Source organism: Nomascus leucogenys, chromosome 21 (assembly GCF_006542625.1).
Source record: "Nomascus leucogenys isolate Asia chromosome 21, Asia_NLE_v1, whole genome shotgun sequence".
NCBI classification, from domain to species: Eukaryota; Metazoa; Chordata; class Mammalia; order Primates; family Hylobatidae; genus Nomascus; species Nomascus leucogenys.
Genome location: NC_044401.1, coordinates 19,996,437 through 20,013,247, shown reverse-complemented (window position 1 = coordinate 20,013,247; position 16,811 = coordinate 19,996,437). Strand labels below are relative to the sequence as shown.

The window sequence follows — 16,811 nt, the reverse complement described above, 5'->3', positions numbered from 1 at the left end:
GGGGGACAAGATGTGCGAGTTTTAGTGAGAAGATAATTTAAAGGTTAGCTCATGAAGCACAGCCCATAAGGACTAGTTCACATGGGACATAAATTCAGAGGAACTAGAAAGTGGACCAGCATTGTGAGAGCATGAGCTAAAAGTGACTAGGGCTTGTCCAGACCAGACTTCTTAAAAGCAGGGTTATTACTCACTGTTTCTCCAAAAACCAGGTCACTTATTAATCAATCAACAGATATTTATTAGGCATATTTCCCCTACTTTTTGTTTTTATAATATAGTCTTTGGAGTCAAATCAAGACCACACTCCTATTTTCCTTTTTTTTCTTTTTTTATATAATACTTTAAGTTCTAGGGTACATGTGCACAATGTGCAGGTTTGTTACATATGTATACATCTGCCATGTTGGTGTGGTGCACCCATTAACCCGTCATTTGCGTCAGATATATCTCCTAATGCTATCCCTCCCCCCTCCCCCTACCCCACGACAGGTCCCGGTGTGTGATGTTCCCCATCCTGTGTCCAAGTGTTCTCATTGTAAGACCACCCTCCTATTTTCTAAGACTGATTTACGATTTCTTCATGTCCTGTTGTCAGCAAGACATGCAAAGGTAGGAAGGAAAAAAACTGAAAACTGAGGTTTCTGATGCCAATGCACTGGGGAATCACCTGCTTAGATAACTGGTAGCTGATTTTCCTCCTGCCCCTCCCGTGCAAGATTGCTTTAGATTGTTGCTACCATGTTTATGTCTTCTCTTTTCTCTTTAGACAGGTCACCCATTTCTCCTCTCCTTATAGACAGCTGGTGCTAGCTATGCCATCAAATCTTTCTTTAATCAGCTTCATCAGTTTTCTTTCCATTCCTACCTTAAGCAGATAATGGGAAAAAAAAAAGAGAGTTTCTAAGAGTTTAAAAGAGTAAAGTTTAAGAATGGCCAAATAATGACCCATCATCATTAAATACAACAAAATTTGAGGCAACACTTAGGCTCCAAATTCATCTCCAGTTCTCCTATCTTCACTTCGCAGAGATAAATCAAAGAAAGATTTTCATTTTCACACAATGCTCACATAGCATGTGTCTTTAAATGGTCATTACAATTCAACTGTTGCTAAGATCTACAATTTTCCTTCTAATTGACACAAACAAATGTAGACAGGTTCTTGAAAGTGATGTTTATTACTAATGAAAATAGTACAGTTGCATACATAGGAAAAGATCCTTATTTATTCATAAACACTTTAAAATGTTTATTTCTAATTATCCAATAATAAGACTAGAACATTTCAATAAAATAGTACAGTTAACTTGAATTTATTTGATTCAAACTCTGGATAAAATGTCATTATAAACAAGGTGAAAAAGAAAAGTCCTTCATTATCCATACTCCATATTAAACATATATTATGGTATGTACACTATTGCTTAAGTATCATCACATAGTCCTGATATATGAAAAATTATACCTATATTCTCTGATACCACAATTATTTTTTCTATATATAATCTTAATCTTTAAAGAAGTAATTAAATATGAGAATAAAAACACCAGGATGAGGAATCATTTAACCTAGGCTGTAGCTATAACTGTGTGGGCTGAAAGCAGTGTTTTTAACCAGTCTTACTATCCTGAGGGGAGTGGTTTAACCTGTCTCTTATTAACTCATAGCAGTAGTGTAAGGTTTTACAAAATGCATGATTCAAGGAAATTTCCAGGCAATTCTTTACATCATGGTACCCTCCCATATTCCCACCTTCCGCCAGGATATCCTTTGTGGAATACAATGCAATGGATTTGAGAATTGTGACCGTCACATCATTTTTCTGCATTTATTACACAATTGGGAGAATAAGCTAGGATCTTGACTCACTGCAGCTGGATTGTAAATGAGGAAGGCTGGCCCCACCCATTCCTACTGGGAATTGTTAGAAACATTTTAGAAAAAAATAAAACAAAACAACCCGTTTGGGTTTGCGTTTTTGTTTTTTTTGCTAAAACATCTCAATTTAATAGTTATTCTACTTCATTAGCTCTTTCATTATGGAATAGATATGATGTTGTCTTCTCTTCCTTTGCAAAATGAAAATTCAATTCAGAGACAGAAAGATGTCAAAGTACCCACTGCTGAAAACAGAAATAACATAAAGCTACCAAAAAAATCATGAAATGGAAGTCAAACTTATAAAACAGGCATACGAATGAATAATTAGTTCAGGTATCATACTTCAGCCAACCTACTTTTACAGCCTACAAAGAATATTTGTGCAGTTTCCAGCTTTTTGTTAGAGGTAATATTAAGTCAGAGTTGTTCAACCACATTACAATTTAGTGTGGCAAAAAAAAAAAGAAAAGAATAAAAAAGAGAAAGTGGGGAGGAGCCAACCCATGGTGACAGATAATGCAGAAGAAAAAACAGAAGGTGAGAATAAAATCAGGTAAAGCCTGCACTTGTTTTATTATATAAATTAAATGGTGCCAGCTGCGGTGGCTCATGCCTGTAATCCCAGCACTTTGGGAGGCCAAGACAGGTGGATCACCTGGCCAGGTGGTGGATCACCAGGCTGGCCAGCATGGTGATGGTGAAACCCCATCTCTACTAAAAATATAAAAATTAGCTGGGCATGGTGGTGGCTGTCTGTAACCCCAGCTACTCAGGAAGCTGAAGCTTGAGAATCGCTTGAACCCAGGAGGCAGAGGTTGCCGGGAGCTGAGATCGCCCCATTGCACTCCAGCCTGGGTGACAGAGCGAGACTCCATCTCAAATAATAATAATGATAAAAATGGGACTTCAGGCCACATAAACGTGAACAAACACCCTTAAACCATTGCAATGGTGAAAATGGAGCCCTATTTATCAAATAAATTCTGCTTTATCCATAACCCATAAAAAAGGATAGTGTATGTAATTCAATTATAAAGGCTACATCTGTAAAACACCACAGTATCTTACAACCTTTTATAATAACATTTTTAAAATCATTATTTACCATGTACTTTTATTGCTAACTGCATTTTATTATTTTCACATAAGGTTATAGTCTTATTGAATATTATATTCCTAGGTTAAGAAGAACGTTCTAATACTCAGAAAATTTCATTCCTCAATTGTGCAGTGTAAATGAGAGTTCAGCCTAAGACTTTTAAATGATGACATGCCATTAAATCACCTTCGAGGAGGGTCTTTTAAAAAGAAGCTCTTTAGGGGTAGTTTTTTCCATCAAACTAATAGCTCCTTTAGTGCTTTGCTTTGTACATGAGTGGATCTTTGCTGGGCAAACTGTGTTCTTCAGCCTTTCATCAGTGGTTCAGCTACAGCAAAGGTAGGACAAAAGTTGTATTCCTCAACTGAGGGCCTCCTGTTCTTTCTCTGATAGTTGAGGGGTTCCTTTACTCTTCCATTTCATTGGTGTGAAGCAGACATTCATGAAGAGCTAAGGTTTTTTGCTTTTGCATGAAAAGGTCATGCAAAAGGAAATCAGAGATGGTGACGTGTGTCAGAATTCCCAAATTCCCACTTCACTGCTTAGTTTGTGGAAAATAACAACCCTCCTTTGGTTCAGTTTGTGCTTCTCCTAAGTGTTCCGCTTGGTGACCTGCCCTAGAGGGATTTGTGTCCATCTGGAATTCTTCCAGCAAGCACATATTCAAAGAGTTGCATTCTAAGGTTAATTTGTGATAAAATACATTTTCATCTAACACATAGTATAGCAAAACAGTTTACAATCTTAAACAGAAAACTTTGAAAGTTTTATAAATAAAACTAAGCATTTAGTAGTGACAAATATCATTAACATTTAAAATGTCTTAAAGGTAATTATCAATTACTTTTCAAATGGGCCCAGTGGAAAGTGTCTAATTATCCAATATTAAGACTAGAACATTTCAATAAAATAGTGGAAAGTGTACCTATACTGAACTGTGAGAGGATCCATTATGTCAGTAGGGAATGAAAGGAAATACTAGGATATGGGAGCCACCATGGCGCGGGCACGCATGCGCGTGTGTGCGCGCACACACACACACACATACACACACACAACCTGTTATCCATACATACGTTGCAAAATACCTGGCCATCTTCAAGGCTTTCACTAGCTTTACTGTGGCATGCATCGAGCCCAGGTATTTAGTTTCCAGTATCCTCATAATGCGCAGAATTGGCAGTCATCAAGTTGAGAAAAAAAAGCGAACCAAGTATTTTATCTTATGGTCAGTTTATACTGGTTATTTATATCTGGTCATAAATAAATCAAAATGTTCAGAATTGTTTTTGGCAAACATGAAGACATCTAGCATAAAGTATCTGCATTAATAATAACCTATTGCATATGCAATTTAATATCATGATGATGATTCTTTGGCCTCCTCCTCTCCCCCTCCAAAGCAACCCCTTCAAAAAAAACACCAGGGGGAAAGAGGAAAATTTCCATTTTCTGTCAAAATTTATATAAGGTATGGACTTCCTATCTGTTCAGTTTTTAAAATATTTTAATTGTAATAAAAGCTTTGCCCTGTTTTGTATAAGCAGGAGTTAATTTAGACAGGAAGTATTACACAAAGGAGAAGCAATGAAAATGAGATAATCTATATTATGTGAGGTAGTTAAGTGCTGTTTTCCAAATTAGTACACCAGGAACTAGAGGAGAGACAGGATTTGTCCAAGACATCTTTAGATTTCAGAAGCAATCAGGGAACCTCAGTCCAGCAATCAAGAAACAAAATACATTCTCAGCACTGGGGTCTTGACCCGACACTCACTCCCTCCCTGCCCATGTGATTAAATTTGTCTTTAGATTAATGGGAATCTTCTAAACTTTATATATATATATATATATACATACACACATACATATGCATTCTTCCTGAAAACTACAAAAAAAGGATATTAACATAGTTAACATAACAATAATGTGGTCTTGATTAATATGCTCAGGAAATGCAAAACACTGATAGAAGCATAAAAATACAACCCTAATTCTATCCTACAGCAAAAAAAATTTGCTTTTTCTTTAGCAGTTTGATCAAAAAGAAAGAATTTTATTTAGATGAATGCCTGATTATAAACTATCCATTAAGACTATTTCAAAGGTTTTCCCTTCTACCCAACCATAACAAATATGCTCCAAAATATTCCCTTACTAAGCCAGACTTCTCCATGTAAGAGTCTCACCTTATTTTCCTACTGAGAAACCCGAGGCACAGTTCTTAGGAGACACCCCCAATGATTCAGAAGCAGACAGCAACTGCAGCCCTAACTCCTAGGTCCAGCTTTTTCTTGTAGAATACTTTCCACAGTTTATGTAGTTTTCAATTTATTTAAACACAGTTTTCAGTCTTTATAGAAATAAAAATAGTAACATCTCTTACTACGTTCTGAAAACTTAAGCTGAAAAAAAACAGTGTGCCCTATATTTAATTTTTTCATAGAAAACTCTTCTTCCAACAGTGTTTAAAATCCAGGTTACTTATGTGACATAAGTAACAAGTAATCTCCATCTTCTCCAGGCTTCTAATCAGTTTCAGAACAGGAGTTTTGGTTAAAGCTCTTCCCTGCCATGAAAACACAAACAGCAATTCAGTAAAAAAAGCAAGAATGTAATAAAATGCAATTATTGTCATACATCACTAAGCTATACTCCTAAAATCATGAATACTTTCTATTTTTTTATTTGAAGGAAAGTTATTCTGTTCTGTGCTAAAAAAAATTTTAATCCACTCTACAAAGACCATGTGATGCTTTAATCCTGAATCAAATCCATTAACATTTTTTGGGCTACCTGATAGATGAAAGCTCTGAAACTAAGTGAAAACTGGAGATGCTGTTTGGCTTATGTGCCTGACATCTTTCTGATGTCTTATTCCTTCTGTGAACCTCCTAAAGTTACAGAGCCTGTGTGGACTTTCTTTTGTCTCACAGGGTCTTCTAGTTCAAATCTTCTTTGTTTCATAGACTCTTTCTGTGTATTTTAATGTTAGACAGTGCACCAGAAGAAACAGAAACATGCAGTCAATCTGCCTATTCCTATAAGGCTCTCCTGAATCCTTCCTTTGGATGTCTTAGCCTAGAAAAGATGCATTTTTAATTCAGTGAACACATTCAGGCAGGTAGCTTTGAGCGGCTTTTAAAGGGTCGAAACATTCATGTTCTTTCTATTGGATACTGCTGAAGTGGAGCCGTGGGTCATCTGCTGGCTGAAGATGCAGAGATGAATGGATTCTCTGGTTTAAAAGGCAGACACCTGGTGATATTGCTCTGGTGCATTCAGCAAAACTGGCAGCACCTCCTAGGAGCCAAGTCAGATGTTCAGAGATTTTTAGAGTTATCTCTACCATGCACACGGAATTAGAAAAGCATCTTTCTCAGTTTCCTCAGTTATCAGTTTGTCCCTTCTCTTACAGAGGAACCACGAGCAAAGGAGCCACCTATCAGAGAAAAAGAATTTTGAGTAAAAGGGCAGGGGTTCCACTCAGGGCCATGGGTGTTATTGTGACCCTTCATTAATTTCTTGTATAAGCATGCATGAATTGCTCTGATTTTTCTCTTCTAAAAGCCAAGCCAGAAGATACCTATCTGGCTCTCCATGAACAAACACTTCCACGAAGGCAACACTAGGACCAAATATCAATACCAAACTGTAATCCTACCCAATATACTCAGCTAACGCCCATTATGGCCTCTTTTCAAGATAGTTTATTTTGTAACCTATGTCTAGTTATGGATCGTGGGAACAAAGAAAAAAATTACAGACATTTGCCCAAAATGCATCCTGAGAAAAGCAAATGCGAAAATTAAGATAAACTTGATAGAGGCAAGAGATACAGTTTAATGAGGTTTGTAATTCAAAGCATACTGAAAAGTATCTACCATGATAGAATTGAAAGAATATGTTGAAATATGTGAGGACTTATGGCTACTCAAATGTTCTTCAAAGGAACTATCTATGAAAAATATTTTATGGCATCAGATCAATCAGATCACTAGTGAGATCTATGATAACAAGAGAGAAAATATGAAAAGACTATGTGTAGTCCAGGTGTCTCTAGTCCAAAACAGACAGTATCTTAGTTTTAAATCTTCTCTGCCACTGGCTATCACTGTTATCTTAAGTAAGTCCCTTCATGTCTCCAAGATTTCCTTTTCTCAAATAAGAAACACTCAATTTACAAAGCCCTTATAAGGAAGAAATGAGATAATCTGCCTGGACATGCATAAACTTTGAAGAACTCAACAAATGTTGGTTATCACTGAGACTCCTGTCACATGGATAGGAAATTATGTGCTCACTCAGGTGTGAGACATTACTCTAGAGCAAACTGTTAAGTCTGTAGGTTGGGATGGGGGGCTGTTTCAAAAGCTTACACTTGTTGCTCTCTCACAAAAGCTGCAAACTCAGGATCATTGGCATACAGTTCCAAAACTCTCATTCTCTCTTGAATTTCCTTAAACAAAAAAGAAACAATAGGCCACACATTGCATTAGAAAAATCTCAACAGCCTTTTAAAAGGGGTTCTAATTTTCATAAGGAATTGTTACATTCTGGGCTATTCAGGAGTGTGCTATAAGAAAGAAGTGCAGGAGTATGCACTTTCAGAAAATGGAAGGATCTACATACACTACTCTGGATATTACATGTCCTACTCTAAATCAGACATATTTCTGACGAAGAAAGGGAGGAAGGAGAGAGTACCAGTTAATAATAAAAAAAAAAAAAAAAGCGCCATTGGGTGGGAAATAAGGTACCGCTTAGAATTTAATACTCTGTGCATATCATACTGACTAGGAGATACGAGGTAAAAACCAATTACTAAATATTTTTTACACTTTCTTAAAGTCTATGTGCATGCACGCATATACTCATACTCACCCCCACCTGCCACCGCCCTCCCCCCCCAACACACACACCAGCAGTAGCTGCAACAGCAACAGTACAGCAACATAAACGCAAAGTTTCCCACCTCTCTGGAAAGCTCACTGCTCTCATACATCTGTCTGATTTCTTCTCTGCTCAGCCCACCAATCATGTCTCTGCTAGCAGAGCTGTAGAAGGGATGCTGAGGATAGGGTCCCTCATACTTCTCACATCCAGCCCTGTGACTTTCATACACAGGGTTGTACTTCACGGCATTCTCAATAGATGAGAGGCTGTCAGGCTGCCTGCTGGAGCCACTAAAAGAAAGATATGATTGATTCAGGCTCTTGTTTGGATGCTCAACTATGTGGAAGACTATTTACCTGGGACAAGATTTCTGTTGAAGAAAAATAGGTGCACTTTACACAAATGGTGGGACATAACTGTGAAAAACATCTAGATCAACCTCAAAAATTATTTGTCAGGTGTTATCATTATGATTTCCTCACATCCATGGCAAGTGACCTGTGGACTTGTTCCATGTCTCATTCATCTTATTTGCCATAGCACCTGGCATTCATAAATGTTGGAAACTATGTCTGCCAGTAGATGGTGCTTCATAAACTGTAGCTTCATCATTCCCAGAGTTATACACATTGAAAATCAGTGTGTAGTCACGCAGCAAATCTGACTGAAATACAAATATTAGGGTCTAGGGGAAGCAGAGCCTCAATTAAATTCAACTCAGGTCTACACATATTTACCGAGCATTGATTATGTGCATAGGACTGTTCTACACACTGCTGACACAAATAATCTTTTATCTCTGCCCTGGATGAGGTTACAGTCTAATGAAAAGTCAGACACAATAAGAAGTACAATAACAATGATGGAGGTATGTCCCAGGTGCTCCAGGACTTAGCCAAGTTGATGGTGAGGGAAGGTAAACTAGACCTCAAGTAGTACCTCTTACAGACTTCAGACGCACAGAAGCAAAGTACAACATGTGATTATGATCCTTGAATCCTTAGTCTAGCAAATGGACCAGGTTTTATTTCCCCATCAATGAAGCAACACTTAACTAAACAGAGAATGAGAATTCATTTATTGACAGACCCTTATCTAGATTTAAAATCTGGCTTATTACCACTAGTATGAGCCAAAGAGGAGCAAGTTGTAACAGATCTGGTCCTCCCTGAAGGGAAATTCACCTCTTCTATCTCATCTCCAACATTGCTTCTCCAAATTCTTTCTGGCCATGAAATAGGCATTCTGGCCACACTCAACCATGCCTTTCCTTCAATGAGCCTTGAAGTTCACGCATGCCTCCCTGACTTTGCTCATGATCATTCAACCAGCTAGAAAGCATCCCAGCCCAAAAGTAGCAAATGTCTACTCTTTCTCTCACAGCCATCATTAAAACTTTTAAGCCTCTTTCCCCAGGCAAAACGTATTTATACCTCATCTAGGCTCCTTAGCATCTTATTCTTAGTGCTACTTCTGTTTTTCTTCACTTTGACACCCCTTTGAGGACAAGGACCATGTGTTTATTCAAATTCATAGCTCTCTTCCACCCACCCAGCTCCTTGTCCAATATTTGGCACCTGGTAAGTACTAAATAAATGTGTAAATGGAACATTGTATTCCATTACAGAGCTCTTTTCCTTATTTACCTGAAGGGCCTCTCTCTTTGGCTCCTGTCATGGTGTGCTTGAAGAGTCCTGATGAAGAAGTAGATGATAGCAGAAAAGATGACAAGAAGTCCAACCACGGAGGCAATAGTGATGCCTATGATCACCGGCTCAGACACAAATTCCTCACAGTGCTTGCCTCGGTACCACCAGTTCTCACCCACCCGGCACCTGCAACCAACAGTCACCAAGTCCGATATCTGAATCACTCTGCTCACACTGACAATTAACAGCAGAACCTTCTGAGGGACTAGAGAAAAGTAGAGAAATAAATGCTGACCAGGTGAAGCTTCATAAAGAGTTGAATAGACATGTTAAAAGATCATACAATTTAAGGCGGTGCATAAAGCCCAGCACAGACCTAGTAGGTCCTCAACGACTGTTTGAAAAAAAACTGAATAAAAAGCTAAATAGGTTTAAGGAAATTATTCTACTTAACATCCTTACTTATAGATAACCAAAAAACAAGGCTAGGAAGGAAAGTGACTGGCATTAGGCCATACAATTAGTCTGCTACAGAACTGGGCCTAGAACCCAGGCCTCCAGACTCCCCATGTCCTTCCAGTACATTAAAGATATCCTTCAAACCCTAAGGCCACAGGGAAAGGAAATCACTGCTTTTCTTTTTTTATTATTATTATTATTATTATTATTATTATTATTATACTTTAAGTTTTAGGGTACATGTGCACAATGTGCAGGTTTGTTACATATGTATCCATGTGCCATGTTGGTGTGCTGCACCCATTAACTCGTCATTTAGCATTAGGTATACCTCCTAATGCTGTCCCTCCCCCCTCCCACTACCCCACAACAGTCCCCAGAGTGTGATGTTCCCCTTCCTGTGTCCATGTGTTCTCATTGTTCAATTCCCACCTATGAGTGAGAACATGCGGTGTTTGGTTTTTTTGTCCTTGCGATAGTTTACTGAGAATGATGGTTTCCAGTTTCATCCATGTCCCTACAGAGGACATGAACTCATCATTTTTTATGGCTGCATAGTATTCCATGGTGTATATGTGCCACATTTTCTTAATCCAGTTTATCGTTGTTGGACATTTGGGTTGGTTCCAAGTCTTTGCTATTGTGAATAGTGCCGCAATAAACATACGTGTGCATGTGTCTTTATAGCAGCATGATTTATAGTCCTTTGGGTATATACCCAGTAATGGGATGGCTGGGTCAAATGGTATTTCTAGTTCTAGATCCCTGAGGAATTGCCACACTGACTTCCACAATGGTTGAACTAGTTTACAGTCCCACCAACAGTGTAAAAGTATTCCTGTTTCTCCACATCCTCTCCAGCACCTGTTGTTTCCTGACTTTTTAATGATGGCCATTCTAACTAGTGTGAGATGGTATCTCATTGTGGTTTTGATTTGCATTTCTCTGATGGCAAGTGATGATGAGCACTTTTGCATGTGTTTTTTGGCTGCATAAATATATTCTTTTGAGAAGTGTCTGTTCATGTCCTTTGCCCACTTTTTGATGGGGTTGTTTGTTTTTTTCTTGTAAATTTGTTTGAGTTCATTGTAGATTCTGGATATTAGCCCTTTGTCAGATGAGTAGGTTGCGAAAATTTTCTCCCATTCTGTAGGTTGCCCGTTCACTCTGATGGTAGTTTCTTTCACTGTGCAGAAGCTCTTTAGTTTAATTAGATCCCATTTGTCAATTTTGGCTTTTGTTGCCATTGCTTTTGGTGTTTTAGACATGAAGTCCTTGCCCGTGCCTGTGTCCTGAATGGTATTGCCTAGGTTTTCTTCTAGGGTTTTTATGGTTTTAGGTCCAACCTGTAAGTCTTTAATCCATCTTGAATTAATTTTTGTATAAGGTGTAAGGAAGGGATCTAGTTTCAGCTTTCTACATATGGCTAGCCAGTTTTCCCAGCACCATTTATTAAATAGGGAATCCTTATCTCATTGCTTGTTTTTGTCAGGTTTGTCAAAGATCAGATAGTTGTAGATATGTGGCATGATTTCTGAGGGCTCTGTTCTGTTCCATTGATCTATGTCTCTGTTGTGGTACCAGTACCATGCTGTTTTGGTTACTGTAGCCTTGTAGTAGAGTTTGAAGTCAGGTAGCATGATGCTTCCAGCTTTGTTCTTTTGGCTTGGGATTGACTTGGCAATGCAGGCTCTTTTTTGGTTCCATATGAACTTTAAAGTAGTTTTTTCCAATTCTGTGAAGAAAGTCATTGGTAGCTTGATGGGGATGGCATTGAATCTATAAATTACCTTGGGTAGTATGGCCATTTTCACAATATTGATTCTTCCAACCCATGAGCATGGAATGTTCTTCCATTTGTTTGTATCCTCTTTTATTTCATTGAGCAGTGGTTTGTAGTTCTCCTTGAAGAGGTCCTTCACATCCCTTGTAAGTTGGATTCCTAGGTATTTTATTCTCTTTGAAGCAATTGTGAATGGGAGTTCACTCATGATTTGGCTCTCTGTTTATCTGTTATTGGTGTACAAGAATGCTTGTGATTTTTGTACATTGATTTTGTATCCTGAGACTTTGCTGAAGTTGCTTATCAGGTTAAGGAGATTTTGGGCTGAGACAATGGGGTTTTCTAGATATACAATCATGTTATCTGCAAACAGGGACAATTTGACTTCCTCTTTTCCTAATTGAATACCCTTTATTTCCTTCTCCTGCCTGATTGCCTTGGCCAGAACTTCCAACACTATGTTGAATAGGAGTGGTGAGAGAGGGCATCCCTGTCTTGTGCCAGTTTTCAAAGGGAATGCTTCCAGTTTTTGCCCATTCAGTATGATATTGCTGTGGGTTTGTCATAGATAGCTCTTATTATTTTGAGATACGTCCCATCAATATCTAATTTATTGAGAGTTTTTAGCATGAAGGGTTGTTGAATTTTGTCAAAGGCCTTTTCTGCATCTATTGAGATAATCACGTGGTTTTTGTCTTTGGTTCTGTTTACATGCTGGATTACATTTATTGATTTGCATATGTTGAACCAGCCTTGCATCCCATGGATGAAACCCACTTGATCATGGTGGATAAGCTTTTTGATGTGCTGCTGGATTTGGTTTGCCAGTATTTTATTGAGGATTTTTGCAACAATGTTCATCAAGGATATTGGTCTGAGATTCTCTTTTTTGGTTGTGTCTCTGCCCGGCTTTGGTATCAGGATGATGCTGGCCTCATAAAATGTGTTAGGGAGGATTCCCTCTTTTTCTATTGATTGGAATAGTTTCAGAAGGAATGGTACCAGTTCCTCCTTGTACCTCTGGTAGAATTCGGCTGTGAATCCATAAGGTCCTGGACTCTTTTTGGTTGGTAAGCTATTGATTATTGCCACAATTTCAGAGCCTGTTATTGGTCTATTCAGAGATTCAACTTCTTCCTGGTTTAGTCTTGGGAGGGTGTATTTGTCGAGAAATTTATCCATTTCTTCTAGATTTTCTAGTTTATTTGCGTAGAGGTGTTTGTAGTATTCTCTGATGGTAGATTGTATTTCTGTGGGATCGGTGGTAATATCCTCTTTATCATTTTTTATTGCGTCTATTTGATTCTTCTCTCTTTTCTTCTTTATTAGTCTTGCTGGCGGTCTATCAATTTTGTTGATCTTTTAAAAAAACCAGCTCCTGGATTCATTAATTTTTTGAAGGGTTTTTTGTGTCTCTATTTCCTTCAGTTCTGCTCTGATTTTAGTTATTTCTTGCCTTCTGCTAGCTTTTGAATGTGTTTGCTCTTGCTTTTCTAGTTCTTTTAATTGTGATGTTAGGGTGTCAATTGTGGATCTTTCCTGCTTTCTCTTGTGGGCATTTAGTGCTATAAATTTCTCTCCACACACTGCTTTGAGTGTGTCCCAGAGATTCTGGTATGTTGTGTCTTTGTTCTCGTTGGTTTCAAAGAACATCTTTATTTCTGCCTTCACTTCGTTATGTACCCAGTAGTCATTCAGGAGCAGGTTGTTCAGTTTTCATGTAGTTGAGCGGTTTTGAGTAAGTTTCTTAATCCTGAGTTCTAGTTTGATTGCACTGTGGTCTGAGAGACAGTTTGTTATAATTTCTGTTCTTTTACATTTGCTGAGGAGAGCTTTACTTCCAACTATGTGGTCAATTTTGGAATCGCTGTGGTGTGGTGCTGAAAAGAATGTATATTCTGTTGATTTGGGGTGGAGAGTTCTGTAGATGTCTATTAGGTCTGCTTGTTGCAGAACTGAGTTCAATTCCTGGGTATCCTTGTTAACTTTCTGTCTTGTTGATCTGTCTAATGTTGACAGTGGGGTGCTAAAATCTCCCATTATTATTGTGTGGTAGTCTAAGTCTCTTTGTAGGTCACTCAGGACTTGCTTTATGAATCTGGGTGCTCCTGTATTGGGTGCATATATATTTAGGATAGTTAGCTCTTCTTGTTGAATTGATCCCTTTACCGTTATGTAATGGCCTTCTTTGTCTCTTTTGATCTTTGTTGGTTTAAAGTCTATTTTATGAGAGACTAGGATTGCAACCCCTGCCTTTTTTTGTTTTCCATTTGCTTGGTAGATCTTCCTCCATCCCTTTATTTTGAGTCTATGCGTGTCTCTGCACTTGAGATGGGTTTCCTGAATACAGCACACTGATGGGTCTTGACTCCTTATCCAATTTGCCAGTCTGTGTCTTTTATTTGCAGCATTTAGCCCATTTACATTTAAACTTAATATTGTTATGTGTGAATCTGATCCTGTCATTATGATGTTAGCTGGTTATTTTGTCCATTAGTTGATGCAGTTTCTTCCTAGCCTCAATGGTCTTTACAATTTGGCTTGTTTTTGCAGTGGCTGGTACCGGTTGTTCCCTTCCATGTTTAGAGCTTCCTTCAGGAGCTCTTTTAGGGCAGGCCTGGTGGTGACAAAATCTCTCAGCATTTGCTTGTCTGTAAAGGATTTTATTTCTCTTTCACTTATGAAGCTTAGTTTGGCTGGATATGAAATTCTGGGTTGAAAATTCTTTTCTTTAAGAATGTTGAATCTCGGCCCCCACTCTCTTCTGGCTTGTAGAGTTTCTGCTGAAAGATCAGCTGTTAGTCTGATGGGCTTCCCTTTGTGGGTAACCCAACCTTTCTCTCTGGCTGCCCTTAACATTTTTTCCTTCATTTCAACTTTGTTGAATCCGACAATTATATGTCTTGGGGTTGCTCTTCTCGAGGAGTATCTTTGTGGCGTTCTCTGTATTTCCTGAATCTGAATGTTGGCCTGCCTTGCTAGATTGGGGAAGTTCTCCTGGATAATATCTTGCAGAGTGTTTTCCAACTTGGTTCCATTCTCCCCGTCACTTTCAGGTACACCAATCAGACATAGGTTTGGTCTTCTCACATAGTCCCATATTTCTTGGAGGCTTTGTTCATTTCTTTTTATTCTTTTTTCTCTAAACTTCCCTTCTCGCTTCATTTCATTCATTTCATCTTCCATCACTGATACCCTTTCTTCCAGTTGATCGCATCGGCTACTGAGGCTCCTGTATTCTTCACGTAGTTCTCGAAACTTGGCTTTCAGCTCCATCAGCTCCTTTAAGCACTTTCCTGCATTGGTCATTTTAGTTATACATTCGTCTAATATTTTTCAAAGTTTTTAACTTCTTTGCCATTGGTTTGAATTTCCTCCGAGCTACAGGAGGAAATCATTGCTTTTCTACGTAATATTAATTTCTCTGGACATGAAGAGACTGTTTTTCTCCTTATAAACTTCATGCTTCTTCATATAGAAGAGTCTGGATTATTTCTACTTATTTCCTGTTTCTGGCATCTATGCCAACATTTGCCCATTTTGACCTTGCAAACTGTCCTCTACTTTGTGTTTCTCCTCCTTATTCTCAGCATCCTCTCCTCTTCAATCACGCAGCTTTGGTTGTGTGTGGTTGGAAAGTTGATTTGTTTGACTTTGTTTAGGGGGAGTGGGCAGATGACAGTTGGGCTAACTGAATCTGCTCATCTTCTCATTGGTTCTACCTTTAGAAAATGGATCTCAGATGTACTTAAAGAAAAATATTTTTGTCACCACTTTGAAAACTTTAAATACTTTTTTTTCTTTATCTTTGAATGAATACTAAGTAGGAATAAGAGGGGCCCAAAACCTTTAAAAATATAATTCAGGTATAACAATAAAACTCATTTTCACTTTCAGATATAGAGGAGCGTGATCTTATGCCTAAACCTCATTTGAACGCCAGTTTCCTTATCATCACCATTAAAAACCATAATACAAAGATCTCCATCTGCTCAGTAGGACTTTTTTTTTTCTTTTTTGAGATGGAGTTTCAATCTTGTTGCCCAGGCTGGAGTGCAGTGGCACGATCTCAGCTCACTGCAACCTCTGCGTCCCGGGTTCAAGCAATTCTCCTGCCTCAGCCTCCCAAGTAGCTGGGATTACAGGTACCTGCCACCACATCCAGCTAATTTTTGTATTTTTAGTAGAGATGGGGTTTCACCATGTTGGCCAGGATGGTCTCGATCTCCTGACCTCAGGTGATCCAACCACCTCGGCCTCCCAAAGTGCTGGGATTACAGGCATGAGCCACCACACCCAGCCAGTAGGACATATTTAGATAGTTTTTTTTACAGCTCCCTAACAGCATAAATTACTGAATTGAAATTCAGGCCTGTTAAACGACTCATCCTCACATGACAGTTAGATGGCTCCCATCTATTGCCTAGATATAACTTCTATAATGCATACTATAGTAAGTATCCTAAAATTATAGATGCAGGCCCCTTTTCTTTAGAGGAAATATTTATAGCCTCTGAAGCCAAAATCTGTAACTACAACATACCTACAAATAGCCCCGTGCCCAGGCATAATGTCACACTTTCCATCATTCAAGCAGAAGTCAGGCTGTAGGTCACAGAGACTCTGACAGGGCCGTTCTTCCACACTCAGGTATCCAGGGAAGCATCTGCACTTTGCTTCTCCACTCCAGGGGTTGACCAGACACTCCGAAAATTCATTACAGGCCTGAAACTTGCAAGGGTTGGCTTCATCACCTAAAACATTAAACAAAGAATAATGCAAGAAAAGGCAAAACACAGAAATTGGGGTATACAAAGCTCCTCATTAAAGTTCTCCCCCAAAGTATATGGGATAACCCCCTTCCAGAACCATTAAAGTACACCATCGCCACCAATACCACACATAAAAATTCTCACTCATCCTAGATTGATAAGCTTTTGTCAAATTTTTGTGCAACCCAGAGCCAAATCATAAAACCCTATGACCTATCTAAGCCTTAACATGTTTTATCTAGGGAGCATGTAGAAGCTTTATAAATCC

The 16,811-nt window shown here is 38.5% G+C and overlaps 1 protein-coding gene across 1 annotated transcript in view; it reads right to left on the bottom strand.

Annotated features, from left to right (window-relative positions):
* Nucleotides 1–1,162: 1,162 nt before the first annotated feature.
* Nucleotides 1,163–16,811, bottom strand: part of IMPG2 (interphotoreceptor matrix proteoglycan 2) — a 104,058-nt gene continuing 88,409 nt past the window's right edge. Inside the window, exons 15-19 of the mRNA XM_030801988.1 lie at nucleotides 16,315–16,525; nucleotides 9,527–9,715; nucleotides 7,960–8,170; nucleotides 7,364–7,443; nucleotides 1,163–5,553 (exon numbers count right to left, since the gene is read on the bottom strand). Of these exons, the coding sequence (XP_030657848.1) occupies nucleotides 5,541–5,553; nucleotides 7,364–7,443; nucleotides 7,960–8,170; nucleotides 9,527–9,715; nucleotides 16,315–16,525 (704 nt within the window). The 3' untranslated portion in view covers nucleotides 1,163–5,540. The remainder of the gene's footprint in view (nucleotides 5,554–7,363; nucleotides 7,444–7,959; nucleotides 8,171–9,526; nucleotides 9,716–16,314; nucleotides 16,526–16,811) is intronic.